This window comes from Poecile atricapillus, chromosome 2 (assembly GCF_030490865.1).
Source record: "Poecile atricapillus isolate bPoeAtr1 chromosome 2, bPoeAtr1.hap1, whole genome shotgun sequence".
NCBI lineage: Eukaryota > Metazoa > Chordata > Aves > Passeriformes > Paridae > Poecile > Poecile atricapillus.
In genome coordinates, this window is record NC_081250.1 from 43,020,303 (window position 1) to 43,035,280 (window position 14,978).

Here is a 14,978-nt window from a genome sequence, read left to right on the forward strand (position 1 = left end):
ATACAGCTGCATGTTCTTAACAGTTACCAGATCTTCTCAGTGCCTCTGAGCTGTAGGATAATGAACTGTCCTGTGTTAGATGGTTTTTGGATGTCACTTTCTGCTCTGGTGGCTTGGGCAAAGTGCCTTTCACTCTTCCTGTCATCTACTTGAAAAGCACTTTGTCTGTGCAGTGCCCTGGGCTCAGCCAGCCTATGATGCTTGTATCAGTGAGCAGTTCCTGCCCTGCTGAGTTCCAGACCAGCCCTCAATGGTTACAGGGCCATGAATGTCAGGGAATGAGGGGACCCTGGGACACGGGAGTGCCTCCCCTGCCAGTGCCCTGGTTCCTGCTGGCATCAGGTGCCTGGCTGTGTGTGAGCCATGAGTGAGCAGGAGCGTTTATGTGCGAGCTCCTGCTCTTGGTCTCCTTTCAGTGGCTGAGGTGGTGTTTTTCCTACCTGTTGCAAGTAAACGTTCCTGTTTGTATGTGCACATATGTGTATTTGTGTATATACACACATGCTGGTATGTATTGTTTTTTCACACCATGCAAACACACATATGCCTGTCACTGATAGAGAGGGGATTTTTCCCAAGGCTTGTGGAAGCTGGTAGGAAGTTAGGACTCAAGCCTGGTTGTTCCTCGCAACTGGCATCAGGGTAAGGAAGGCTGAGAATCAGGTCCTTTGAGGTGAGTGGTTTTCACTGCGTTCCCTGTGCGTGTTTCCCTGCAACACCATTCTATCAGTATCTGTCTGCTGCCATTGCTTTGGGGTACAGCTGTAGGAGTCCTTTATCTGTTGGATCCAAATTCTCAACTGCAGTGTTTTATCTGGCCTGGCAGGTGCATCTGTGTAGCCTTTGGCAGGGTGATGTCCCACTAAGGGAAGGCAGAGGTGCATTTTGATGTCACTGGAAGCATCAAGACTTGGCTGTGTGCTCGTGGTGATGGTGGGAGAGTGCTTAAAAATATCAGAACTGTAAATAACCTACTCTAATGGAAACACAACTCAGTTATTTTGTGTATGACTGTGTAGTGAATTCAACCCTTCAAAGAAAGTAGGATCAGAAAGCCACAGTTTCACACTCCTGAATTCCAGTGCACAGTCCAAAATGCAGCTGCAGTAGGGCTTACAGCTCAGAAGAGCCTTGCTGTCAGGGTAGAAACACAACAAGGGTGGTTCACATTCTGTTTTGTGTAAAGCCATATCCGATTGCTTATCTCTCCCCTACTTTCCATGATAGCTGCTGAGTGGGGAGGAGGGTAGTGAGCCCTGTTGAAATTAGTTATTTTTTTTGTATCTTTTTTTTGGTGTTGTATCAGATGATATTGGTTTGTGGGCTTCAAAACTTTGAGGGCAGAAAGTGGTTTCTAGGCTTTGTACTGTGCCTCCCGTACCCCTGTCCTCTTGCAACCTTACAAGCAAGTTTAGGGAAGTGCCTGGTGGGCCACTGTTGGGAAGTGCTGTGCCCTTGTGTGTGGTGCTCTGACTTCTCTTCACACCCTCTCCTTCACTGAAAAATCCAAGTACTGCTCCACCACCCCTCACACTTGAACATGGAGCAGGTTCACCTTCTGTAGGAATTTACATGTGCTGTGGGCTCAGAAATTAGCTGGCTAGGGAGAGGATGACTGTGCCTGAAGCTGGATGTTACATTTAAATATCTTGCAGAATGAAGGCCTGGAGGAATTAAGCTGTGAACTCCAAAAACTGGAATTTTGCAATTTGAATTTAGGTCAAAAGACTCCTGAGAAATAAATGCATTAGGGAGTAAGAGAGAGACACTGAGAGCATGTGTAGGTGTTCCATCATCTGGATAGTGGTCTCTTGGGATTGCAGTGATACACAAAATAGCTGTGTTAATGCTACAAAGAGAGCAACTCCCACACCAGTACACTGCGTTCAGTCCCAGTGATTGTAAACAACTGTTCTTTGTATTTTCACAGACCTTATTTTGAACTCAAGGCGAAGTACTATGTCCAACTAGAGGTACGTATATAATTCAGATCCATCTGAAACTCTTTACTGCTTACAGTAAATACTGAAATTACATCTCAAGTGCTCTGACAACTATGTTGTGTTTTTATACAAAACCAATTCAAAACCTCTTGAGCAATTTGCTAAGCACATTTTAAAGATAAAAGTCTAAGATAGTCTTTTTTTTTTTTTTATGTGAAATAAGAGCGTTTGAACTCTCTCAGAACCAAAAGAGTACAGTTTGACTGTCTTTGCTTCTTGTAGTTTAATGTGTCTGGAATTTATTTGTTTGTTGTGGGCTTCATTTTTCCCCCCCTATGTTTTATGCTTCAGACTGTTTAACTGTACTTGGGGTGCTCTTTTATGTTCACTGGTTGGATCAATTAACAGAATAAGTAGCCTGCTTGCAGTGCTCAAATATTATGCAGATGTGAATTTCTAATTTGGGGTTTGGCATAAGAGGAATTTGGGATTTGGCTGGCTATGCTTTTAGGGCTTTTTGGCATCTCTGCACTGCATTCTGTGTGGTGCAATGATGTCTGGCCATGCTTGGGCATAGCACATGCCTTGCAGGGCACAGTGGCCCTGGGGCAGGCATGGCAGTTCTGTGTGGGATGGTAATCCCTGCTATTACAGCCAGTCTTGGAGCTGCCAGAGATGGGGGAGCAGAGTAGCCCTAGAAATTCAAATGCAAGAATCATTCTCTTTCTACTTGAGTGAATTTTGCTGCATGTGGCCCCCAAAACTAGGAGCCTGGCTCCTCACAGTTGGAGGGTAGTGGCTGGTGCTGTTGTGTGGCACAGGGTTTAAGTGGAGCACATTGCCTTGGACTGCTGGCCCTGGGTGCAGGAAGGCTCCAGTGGGGTGCTGGGTCAGTAGGACTCTACCTAGAAAAGGATTCCCATTCATTTTCTGGGGTTCAAGGCATATCCCAGAATGGTTTTGTGAGCCCTTCCCTGGGCTGCCTGAGATTGAACAGCGTTTTGTAAGCCTCAGAGACTCTGGTGTGCGCCTTTCTCCTTGCCTGGTTCCAGGCTTGGGTGCCCTCTCCTCCTCTGCCTTGCCTGCCTGCAGCTGCTGCTGCATCAAGCTGAACCCTTGCCTGCCCTGGGCTGGGTGCCAGGCCAGTAATCCCTGCTGCCTAGAAGCATCTTTTGAGAAATTCCCTTTTTTCCATGGGCAAAGGCACTGTTTGTGGGCCTGCTGCTTCTCCATGGCAGCTGCTCAGTGCCCTCCTCATGCAAGGTGATTGTGTAAACTCTATGAAAAAAGCACAGATTGCTTTTAATACACAAAAAAACAGCTTTGAGAGAGCTACAGACACACAAGCAGTGTTTCCCCTTTGGGAAATAGGATGTACAACACTCCTGTCCTTGCTGTAGGGTGGTGTTTGTGCCTGGGGACACAGGAACTGCTGTATTACAGCTGCCAGGGTTTGGGGTTTGCTGCATTCTGTTCTGCAGGTTTTGTGAGCAGAAGTGACAGGATTGGTGCTCAGCAGAGAGTGAGGCTCAGCCCCCTCGGGCTGCCAGCAAACCTTAGGGGCTCTGGTATAAGCAGGGACATAGTTGAGAGCTGCATTCCTGTTAAGGAGACATCCTGCAAGTTCACATCTTAGCAGGGCCTCGGCTCTGTGCTTAGCCAGGGGCCATGACCACACTCTAGAGGCAATCCCAGTCCCTGGCTCCTGTGGTTGGCCTTGCTGTTGTCTCCTTCACAAGTGCCACTACTTGTGCTAGGGTGCTTCTGAATTTTGAGCTCTCCCATCCCATAGATACCAGCCCCGGTTTGTGCTTGCCTGTGCAGAGCCAAGGCACCTGGACACATAGCAGGGAACTGTGTGCTGTGTCTTGTTTGTAGTGAAAGTCCATCTAATACCTGTCTCCCTTGTCAGCAACTGAAGAAAACAGTGGATGACCTGCAGGCCAAACTGGCCCTGGCAAAGGGAGAGTATAAGACTGCCTTGAAAAATCTGGAGATGATCTCAGATGAGATTCATGAGAGGAGAAGGTCCACTGCCATGGGGCCCCGAGGATGTGGCGTGGGTGCCGAGGGGAGCAACACCTCTGTGGAGGACCTGTCAGCGAGTAAACAGGAGTCAGACACCGTCTCCAGTGAGTACAGAGCATTGTTGTGCTTGGGAATATCCCATGGGCATTGTAAAAAATGCTGACATTAGGGCTGCTCTGCATATTCTGCAGTTTTGAAATTTGCTGGCTGTTGTGGGACTATAGCTAAGTTGTGGCGCTTCTTGTTATTGCAGGAGTTGATTACATTCTTTAATAGCCAGTTTTCAAGGGAAAGGGTAAGGAGTTAAAGTGTATCAGCCATTCCCTTAACATCTCAGTAGTTTTTTTGTACGGTGCTGCATGAAAGGAGCAAAATTAACACACTTCGAAGTGTTTGTCTAATTTTATGCCAGTGGTGCTGCTGTCAGTGACTCGCCTGGGGTGGTTGCAGGCTGTCACAGATGATTCAGCCAGTGTGGGAACAGACCCTTTGGATCAAGTGCTTGTGTTCCAGTGCTGGGCCTGTGGCAGAGGGAGCTGAAATTGTGGCTACAGTAGTACAGAAAGGTGTGATGCTCACATGGAAGCGTGTAAAGATAAGCTCCTTTGTGCTGCAGAGTCTTTTGCTAAGGTGTGATTTCAGCAGAGCAGGTGGGCTGTGAACAAGGGAAGTGAAGAAGCAGCAATATGCTGCTGCAGTGTGCTGAGGGGCTCTGTAGGAGAAATGGGTGACAGCAACGGCCTCCAAGGAATCTCCAAACAAGCAAGGTAACCTTGGCTTTCTGATGGTACATGGGAACCTTGTGTTGCAATCTCTGTTGTGTGGTGAGTTTGCATTTGTCCTGGCTCTGAGTGAAAGTGGAGAGATGGATTACATGTGGACTACTTTTGCCTCCTTCCTGGACACTTTTTCCCCTTCGTGATGCAAAAAGTCTTTTTCTTGGTCCCCAGTCCCACAACCACCAGTTTTATTTGTATTTCAGCTTTGTTTATGCAGGGAAAGGTTTAGGTCAGGATTGCAGGCTTCCATGATTGCACAGCCCTGGTGCCTAAAGGCAGAAGATGCAATTTCCCTACAGACATCAGTGTGTACTGGCACTGAGGCCTTGTAGGTCCTTGTGTGAGCTGGGAGGCAGCCCTGGGCTGGCCTCCACCCTCTGTAGTGGCGGGAATTTCTGCACAATGTGTTGGAGCTCTCTGACTCAGTACTGCACAGCTGGGACCTGAGTTGCAGCAGCAAGTGGGTGCTGTGTCCAGACAGCTGATGCAGCCAGGTTTCAGTATGGCTGCTTATCTTCTACCACCCTGAACTCCTGAGGCTGACCCTTTCTGACCTAGGCAGGAATTACCTCTTTTGGATACCTGCAAGTCCCCCTCCTCGTGCAAAAGGCCACGTGAAAGCCTTAGCTATAACTGAGTTTTAGGGTATTTTATGCTTTAGGAATTCAGGGACCTGGGATATAGGGGCAGAAAGAGACAGGAAAGTTAATATTAATTAATATTAGTTGCTGGCTCCCCTGGCTGCTGCTGAGACTGCAGGCAAGGACCAGCAGTGTGGGCTCATCCCTGTCTTGAATTGCACAGTCTGACATGAGTGGAAGGAGATCACCTTGTGTCTGGTGCCATCATAGAACTGGGTTATGACATGGCAGCACTAGCAGCCTGGATTAAATAATAAAATAGCCTGGATAAAGTTCTCATTGTAATGTGGGGGGAGCTTTCCAGCAAGGTCCTTTTATATCTTGATTTCTGTCTGCTGGAGTTGGGTAAAACACCTCATCATCAGCATGTTTCTTGGCCCTTGCAGATGCTCCTGTTACAGTGAATTTAGATTGTGAGAAGGAAGCTACAGTTTAAGCTGTGCCAATTGTATACTGCCTGATGTCACTGCTTCTTGCCAAGCAGAGGACTCTAATTGGAAACATTTTTTGCCAAACTTTTTATTGCTTTTGCCCCCCACAGTTATCTGTACTGCTCACCATATATTGATGAAGCACAGCAAGTGAAAAGGCCCCTCTACAGACTTAGATTTGAGTTCATTAAAAACAAAACAAAACCCCAACCACAAGAAAAGCTGTCTCAATATGAAGTGCCCTGAAGAGGACTCAGGAAGGTGGATAACGTTATCCATTTTATGTTTGAAGCCTTTTGGGTCAGTTTTGCAATGTGTAAATGCAGTTCTGCAATCTGCAAGTCCAGCAGAAAGAGGTTGAACATCTCTGCCATAACCATGGCAGTGGCAGCCTCTGTTGCTACCTTTGTGTCCGAGCAGTGGCTGCGAGCCCCAGGCTGCCAAGGTGACAGAAGAATTTCTTTGAAGCTTCTCCTTTGACCCATTTTGTTAATGCTGCTGCTTTGCTCCTGCTGCTCTTCCAAAGTGATTCTGAGCCTCACAAACAATGGCAGGCATCACAAGGAAGAGGAATTGAAGATAACCTCAGGTCACTGTGGATGTCTTGCTGTGTCTGGGACTTCAGGTCAATGTGATGCCAGCACACACTTGTGTGGTGTAGAGGCTGATGTGTGTAGAGAACCTTCTGATCCCAGTGGGACTGCTTGTGTGCAGAAGTCTTTGGTCCCCACCCTGCAATGATCCTCTGAAGTGTGTTTAACTTCAGCAAAATCTACACCCTTGTGTTGCACAAAATGGAACCTTATTCAATGGGTTCCTCCTCTTCTCCCTGTAGCTTAATCTGGACAGACAGTTTTGGGTTGCTTTAATTAGAATTCAGATCTGTGCAAACACAAGCAGGAAAAAGAATATGTGCTTTGGTTTGTTTTGTTTTTTTTTAATTTGGTGCTGGTTGGTGATCCTCATTCAAAAATAAATCCTGGGACCTGTGTCTTTCTAATTAGTGCCTTAAATAACCAGGAGGCTGTGCTGGGATCAAGATAGTGCTGGGGGAGGCAGACACAGGGAATTAGGCTCTAACCCAAGATGTCTGCTGAAGACCACAAGTAAGCAAGGCCAGCAGGGCCAGTAAAAATCTAAGAGCTTCTTAGCATGAGGAGCAGTAGCTGCTGCAGAGCTGGCCTTGCATGGCCTGGCTGGCAGGTGTGCTGCTCCTCTGGGCAGAACCAAGCTAAGGCTTTGCACAGGGGGCAGAAAACTAGAGGGGGCAGCCCATGGGTTAGCAGTGTGTCAGTGTATGGAAGATGAAAACCTGGAAAACTGAAACAGGTGCAGGAGGGGAGGCTTAATTACTAACTGGAATATTCTTTGAACATTGCAGTGGCTTCAGAAGTGTTTGAGGATGATAATGGCAGCAGCTTTGTATCCGAAGAAGATTCAGAAACTCAGTCAGTATCCAGCTTCAGCTCTGGTCCTACGAGTCCCTGTGAGGTGCCCACTCAGTTTCCTCCTGCAACACGACCTGGAAGCCTGGATCTGCCCAGCCCGGTCTCCCTGTCTGAGTTTGGGATGATCTTCCCTGTCCTGGGCCCCCGGAGCGAATGCAGTGGGGCCTCCTCCCCCGAATGTGAAGCTGAAAGAGGTATGCACAGCTGGATACGCCCTGGGCCACTGTTTTTCAGCTTTATAAAGGGAGCAGGAAAACCTTCCCAGCCTCCCTAGGCATATGCCAGGGAATGCTCTGAGCTGCTGGCCACTTCTTTGGGGAAGGCCCTGTGTCTCAAAGTTAACAACAATGTTTATAACATATTAATTATTGTTCTGGCTGCGAATTTTCCCCAGTTTTGTCTTAGTGCAGGGGTTTGAGATTTCATCAGTGGGATTCTCATGGTACATTTATTTGGAGGAAAACTTGAATTTATTTATTTTAGTTACTGCCCTGCATTATTTGAAATTTTGATTGATTTGATGATTTTGAAAATCTTGCTTTCCAGGGGGGAAAAAAAACCCTGCAAAAAATAACATGCCAGAAGGAACTTCTTGCAGGCTCTGCCAGCCTTGGCTGACTAATTCAGACTAGAGGATTACCACTGCCCTTGTCTGCTCCATCCTAAGGCTGTTCTCACTAATTTGCTGATGTAGTGCACAAGATGAGCACGGCTTGGAAGGCCAACTTGGTTTTGTTAAAGCGTCTTGCTCCCGCTCCTGTAATTTCTGTGTGCTTTGGCAAAGGAAGCTGCAGAGGCACCTGCTTGAAGCTTAGCTTGCAGAATGAAATCCGGGTTTAACATCCAGTTTAATCCTTTCTTTGCAGGGGATAGGGCAGAAGGGGCTGAGAACAAGACAAGCGACAGAGTGAACAAGAATAGGAGCAGCACCAGGAGCAGCTCCACTGAAGGGCTGGCTCTGGATAACCGAATGAAGCAGCTCTCCCTTCAGTGCATGAAAATCAAAGAGGGAATTTGCGCGGGCAGGAAAGCTGCCCAGATTGGCTGAGGCCTTCTCGTGCCCCGTCCTGAATAATGGGAATCTAAATATTTATACATGAACTTCTAAGTGTTTGAAGAACGTTGTGCCAATAATATATGCCAAATCTTAAGCGTTTACTCTGAGAATTTAAAAATGCACTAAGAAGTTTAATTGATGTGGAGGGCTGAAGTTTTTATTCAGTAAATCCTTTGTAGGCCGGACGAGTTATCAAATGTTTAAGCTGTGCTCATATTTCACAGACTTTGTAAATTGTTTTGTAGCAGCCTGGCTGAAGCAATAACTAGTAATGTTCCCGTGTAAATTCATGACAGTCAGGGGTCTGAAATTCAAGCCAGACTTTTGCAGAGAGCGGTTTGGCTTCGGTTTTATAGAATGAAATGCTCTTTAGATACAACCAATCTCTTGAGTACAAGTGGCATAATCTTTAAACATCTGTATTGGTCTGTATTATGCTGAAACTGTAGAAATATTTTGTATACAGGAAAGCTGTTGCATGTGTGGGGTCTGAAAGCCTTCACTCTTCCCTTGGTGCTCACAGAAAGGATAAAACGAGTCATGCCTCTAAAAGCCTATAAAACAAATGGATGTCAGGAAGGGGATGGTAATGCCCAGCAGTGGGAGGCCCTTTCTAGACACCTTCCTGAGTCTGGCTTAGACTCTGCAGGTGATTCCAGTGACCAAAAAGAGTTGATTGGCCCCTTGCCCTTCTGCTTCCCTGAGAAGTGAAGTATTATTTTTCAGCACTTTAAGTGTTTTTTGTTTTGGTTTTTTTCCTCAAAAATGGGAGTCATAGATGTTTTCAGGACGATTATGATAAGGGGTTTGCCCTTGAAATATGCATGAAGAAAAGGAATTGCCAGTGTAGATTGACAATGTGTTCTTAAGCTTCTCTGTAGGTTGTACTGTGTGGGGGTTTATAACTGTTAAAGGGACTTGGGATTTTAGTATGCCCTAGACAAAGTGTTCAATAAAACTAGAAAGGGCACGGGGCATGTTTTGCCAGCAGCTGTTAGGCAGTAGTAGTGTCTGATAATTATGCTAATAAGTGGTAGTAAAAATCCTAGGACTCTTCAGTTTTGGTGACTAAGCATTTCTGAAAGCACCATTTTATCTAAAATGTCAGTTTCTATTGTTAATTTGATGGGAATCTTAGTATTGCCCAAAGTATTTTCTATTCTATGTTTTTGCAGTCCTGTTGTATTTCATCCCTGCCACAGCTTGTGTATCTATTCTCAAAGTTAATGTAAAATTCTTCACACTACAGTAAACATTTTTGTTTTCCACCTTTTGAGTCTGTGCAAGTGAAGTTTCTCTCAAGTGCTGGGAACCAAATCTTCTCCCACAGCAAGTTTAGCCTCCAAATATCCACTTCCAGCTGGAGACTGCAGGCTGAGCTCACATTGCTGTTAGAATCCATTGCAGTAAGTGGGCAACTGGCACCTCTTTCCAGCTTTCCAAATCCCTGCATATGTGGATCAGTTTTTACTCTGAACTGTGCCACAGGACCAGAGCTTTAGTCAGGTTCTCCAAAACCCCCTTAGTGTGCAGAAGGAGAGAGGTATTCTGTTACTTAAGACCTCTGTACCTAATGATGCTGAAATTGGCTGTAAAGCTGTGCAGAATTGGAGGCAAAGAATCCTATTTTCATAAAAAAATAGATTTCTCACATGATAGGTGTTAAGCTGTAACTGTGTTAGACATTTATATGTTTACATCTTCTGAAGACCTTAAGGCTGAAACCTTCTACTGCCAGCAGTTCCCAGGCCCAGAAAATGCTCAGGAAAGAAATCTGTACTTCCAAATTCTGATGTAACCATTACTTGGGAAAAAGCAGGGATAGATTGTATTAAATATGAAAAGCAGTACAGGAGTGCCAAACTGTATTAAGTGTTTTTACTTAAACTTTCATAGTTGAGCTATTGTCTGTGCTGCTTTCTATTAGAAAAACTAGCCAGAGGTCTTTGTGGTTGAATCTCACTTTTGCAGACCTCCCAGTCAACCCCTGTTACATTTTCCTGGGTTCTTTGGATGGTTGTTTTGGTAGTGATTTTTTTTGTCCTTTTTTTTTTTTTTTTTTTTTTTTTTTTTTTTAACCTCTCGTTATTAAATTTCTGACTCATCTGACTGGAAACCCAAACTTCCCACAGTTGGGTGCAATGAATTAATTTTGTGGGTGTGCTGCCCTGCATATGTCCTGATTGGGTAAAACCACTAATCTGGAAGTTTGAAAGGGTGTGGAACTCACTCTGCCCTTCTTTTTCTACCACCCTGCTGCAAGATTTGCTGGAAGATCATGGTGCAGGCCTTCCTCCTTTGGTGAGCCATGGACTTGGCAGGTAAATCACCCTTCAAACATGCAAGCAAACAGGCAGAACTGTGTGTCTAATAAATTAATGGAAAACTCTTTTTATTTTAAACTTCATAAAAGCCATAATTATAAATATGACAGACTGAAATGAATATACATTGCTATGGAGTACAAGCAAATGAACAAGCTTTCTCCAGTTACTTTTTACTTAAGCTCTTCATGGATTCTGATGTGTAGCATGATGGTAGCTGCATTCATGGGTATAAAAATAAGCCTCTGGTGTATCAAAGTATACATGATTGCTTCAGCTGCCCTGATGTGAGGATGTATAAAGCAAATGTTAACCTAGAACTTCTACTTTTCTTTGGTATTATCAAACAAGTTCTGTGTCCTTTTAGATGAAGCGATGAAAACCTCTACTGTATGTACACAAATGTAATTCTAAATAGGTGGCTGTTCAGAGGCTGCAGAGATTGTGTGGTTACGTGCATAATGACTGTACAAAATAGTTACATGATGTTGCAGCAGGACTGAACTCAGACTCACAGTCTGGGGCAGCTGGGCTAGAAGCTGTTGATACCATTCATCCATGGTACTACATCTCACTGAATCTTGGAGAAATGAGGGATTGGATCAACCAAGGGCTAACCTGTATCTTCCTAACAGAACAAACAGAACAAACTATGTTCTCTGTCACGTGGCTCAAAAAATACTAAACAATACAGGGGAAAGAAAAGTTTAACTTAGTGGCCTGAGGTTGTGTTAAAATAGAAGGATCAGTTCACTTTGCAGTATTTTTTCCAGACTTGTGGAAAAAATATAAAAGTATATATTTGGCAGAAAATATGAAAGCAAATCCTAAATGCTTACATCAACGTTTTTTCTTAAGAAAAAAGGGCAAGAAAACTTTGTTGCAAAATTAATTTGCCATAACCGAATCCCTCGGCTACAATTTATATGGATATTGTGTAGTACCTCTCAAATACTTCACCTGAGTGTTCTGTCCTATAGCTGAAGGGAAATGCACAGTGATGGCATTCTAGTAGCCTATGCAGGTGCAATATTTGAATAGAATTTGCTATATATATATATATATATATATATAAGATTGACAGTAAGCCTAAATCCTGTGCATTAATGGGGATGAGCCCAATCCACTGACTGTTCTGAATGTGTAATAAATATTAGTGTATCCTGTTGGGGACAGGATCCTTTGGCCTTAATGCCTTTGCCTGGCATTAGGAAAGTAAGTACATTTCTTACTTTTTAGTTCAGTGAAGTTCAGCACAGTACGGAAGCTGAGCCTTATGCTTGTTCCATGCAGCATAAGCTTTGGCACTAACTTGTGCTCAGGGGAAAAGAGAAAGAAAAACTCCTTCCTGCAGAGTAGAAACCAGCTGCTGAAGAACAACAACAGATTTTCCTGTAGGCAAGTCTACCAGCTTGATCTCAAACAGCAGAGAGTGTGCAAGAACTTGGTGCTGAAAGCCAGCACTTCTGGCATCTCTTTTTTGTACTGTCAAAAAGATACTCAGTTGAGACTTCCTCACTACCTCTGATGTTAGAGGTGATAAGATACGTGGAGGACTCCATTGCTATTCTGGTTTAGCCTCAGCAAAAAACTTAACAGAAACCTGTAGAGAAAATGGGAGTTGAATGAAATTTTCATATTTTAGGGATGAAGCAGTCCTTGGCACATACTCCAAAAGCCAAGCATAACCACAAAGAACCTAATCTGGTTTTTTCTCAGCTTGCACCCATGCTGTTCCCTCTGTTGATTTATTGCAATAATCATCAGAAACTTCCCTGCAAAAGAAGGTAAGTCACTCTGTGACAAACTTGTCACAAATTCCCTAGCCCAGATGGTCTCTGAGAGAACTGCAGTCAACAAGGTGTGTGTTTCTGAAGACAGGAGCTGTCGCTGCCCTTTCACCACCAGACACTTGTTAAGCAGCTGTCTGACAAAGCAAATGAAACAAAAGGTTCTCCTACTTTCTGAAGAGGACTTATAGCAGATTCCTTTTGGAATAATTTTAGCCCACAGATATTTCTGTGGTGCTACTGTAGAATGTGTGTTCAGTTTCCCAATGGCCAAGTGTCACTTGTGATCTAAAGCAAGATTTAAGTGCTAACTTTTTGCTTCAAAACTGCTAAACCAGTGTGAATGGCAGCAAAAATTCCTATGGCTCTTTTTAAAATACCCTTTCCCCCAATGGTGAAATACTGTAAATTTTGTGAAAATGACAAAGTTTAATCCATTTCAGGATTTGTGAGGCAGTTGGCATTAAATAAAAACTTATCGTGAATCCTCTTCAGATACAATGTATGCAGATCTAGAGGAAGAGCAAGTAGAGAAGGGACACTGCTAAAAAAGTAACTTGTTCTGCATTAATCCCACCTCCACTATTTTCTTAAGAACTCTGACCCTGCTTCTATTGATGAGATGGGCTGTGTGCTCAATTCCCTCACTGGCTTCAACTTACAAGGAAAAAGGTATGTTTTCAAAGATGTCCTGCATAATGGAAGCAGCAAGAGCATTCCTTGCAGCTGTGGTGTATTGGGGGCGAGGTTTAAATGATCCTTTCCTACATGATGTATACTTACAAAAGTGATGAAAATAAAACATTTCTTTGCTGAGTTCCTGATGGTGGGCAGTTCCCCATCTCCTTGCACCAGCAACTGAGACTACACTCAGTAGATACAGTGAATCTTACAGGGGATCTTCAAAGGAAAACCTTTCATAGCTGCTCGAGGAAGGCTGTGCTGCAGTGCCTGGACACTGCTGCTGGCTAACCTCCTGGCCTTCCTGCTCATCAGGATCAACCTAGGTCTGGCAGATGGCAGGAAGAAAGCCACAGAACCTCATACTCTATTAGGTACTAAAGTCAATTGCTTTGCTTTTAGAAATAGCTAAAGCTGGAACGTTCCTTTTCCTTTACTCCTATATACATATTCCAGATAAGATGACACATGGAATACTATTTGCTCAGCAGTAGTACATTTACATTTACAGGTGAGAACCAGTTCCATGCTGAAACATTATAGATAGCAGCACAAATATGTAATAAAAGCTATTTGGTCCTGAGACTGAATAAGCAGAATACACAAGAATATTTTTTTTCTTACATGTTTACTTTCAAGAATAGAATCTTTAGCCCATATACCCTGTATGTCGGGAGGAGGGAATTTCAATGTTAGTTTTTCTCATAACTCACTAGACTTTGATTCAAAGTGTGGAAAAATTGAAATAAATTGAGTTCTGCTGGTTCATTTGAATATATGCATTTTAGCCTATTCCCAAGCCTATTGAACAGTGCTCACTCCTGGACCATAGCAGCAAACCCACAGCTAAGTGCCCGCCACAATTAACTGACAATCCATGATGCTATGCTTTTGGCTAGAACTCAGGATGTATTTTTCTTTTGTGCATGTGTAGTAAAGGTTCTTCACCTGTTCTTAGGCTGTTGGATAGATCAAAACTATCTCCTTAAACAGCACTGCACAGTTCTGTCTCCTCACTGCAGCTGTGACACCTTAAGAGGAGTAGTACTGTTAAAATCTAAGAAAAAGGGGCCCTCTTGTTGAGGCAGGAATGTGGTGGGGATAATGTTGTAAACTCCAGCAAATGTGTTCTCCACCTCCAAGTAGCAAAATCCACACCTATGATAAAGAAAACTACCTGTTAGAAATGGGATCTAAAGCATGTTTCAAACCTCTACGCAGACTTCATTAAGTGTTACCTGTAGTCACCACTGCTTTTTTTCTGAAAGCCATAGGACCCAGGATCTCCCACTGTTGAGACGGTGACAAGTTCAAAACCAACACTGTATTGCCTGCAAGTGACAGGACAGACTTTCTTTAGACAGACTTTCTTTAGCTATTTGTGCTCTCAAGCAGAATTCAAGTAGTTAAGCTTGTGACACACTCCTGTGCCACATGGCAGAGATCCTGTGTGATTGGATTGCTATCAGAGGACTTGGTGTCAGTGATCCCAGTGTAATTTCTCATGTTGCAATACAACTTGGGACACTGTCTGCTCGTGTTAGTGCATGTGACAGGCACCACTGCCCCTGTCCTTCCAGCTACCCAAATAGGATGTGCAAATGCAGGAAAAAATGCAAAGAACTGCTCAATTAATGGAATCATGCAGCCACACCTCTGCCTTCATCTTCATTTCATGAGAGAAGGCGTTTCCTCAAAGAGGGGAGGAGAGATAGAAAAGTTCTGCCATTTTGTAGAACTCACTGTAAAGATTTGCAAAGGATAAACACTTGACTGCAGGTCAGGAGATGTTGTTGTTCAGAAGTGCTGAATTCTGGTATTTTGAGGTAATCATTAATTGTGCCAAAGCAATTCGG

The 14,978-nt window shown here is 44.1% G+C and overlaps 2 protein-coding genes across 5 annotated transcripts in view; one reads left to right on the forward strand and one right to left on the reverse strand.

Moving 5' to 3' along the window:
- SH3BP5 (SH3 domain binding protein 5) overlaps nucleotides 1-9,595 on the forward strand; it is a 51,196-nt gene extending 41,601 nt beyond the window's left edge. The window contains exons 6-9 of the mRNA XM_058833707.1: nucleotides 1,931-1,973; nucleotides 3,856-4,075; nucleotides 7,204-7,464; nucleotides 8,137-9,595. Of these exons, the coding sequence (XP_058689690.1) occupies nucleotides 1,931-1,973; nucleotides 3,856-4,075; nucleotides 7,204-7,464; nucleotides 8,137-8,318 (706 nt within the window). The 3' untranslated portion in view covers nucleotides 8,319-9,595. The remainder of the gene's footprint in view (nucleotides 1-1,930; nucleotides 1,974-3,855; nucleotides 4,076-7,203; nucleotides 7,465-8,136) is intronic.
- Nucleotides 9,596-10,427: 832 nt separating this feature from the next.
- CAPN7 (calpain 7) overlaps nucleotides 10,428-14,978 on the reverse strand; it is a 32,170-nt gene continuing 27,619 nt past the window's right edge. For all 4 annotated transcript variants that reach the window (XM_058833706.1, XM_058833703.1, XM_058833702.1 and 1 more), the window contains 2 exons: nucleotides 14,361-14,453; nucleotides 10,428-14,280 (listed from right to left, as the gene is read on the reverse strand). In XM_058833706.1, the coding sequence (XP_058689689.1) occupies nucleotides 14,136-14,280; nucleotides 14,361-14,453 (238 nt within the window). In that variant the 3' untranslated portion in view covers nucleotides 10,428-14,135. The remainder of the gene's footprint in view (nucleotides 14,281-14,360; nucleotides 14,454-14,978) is intronic.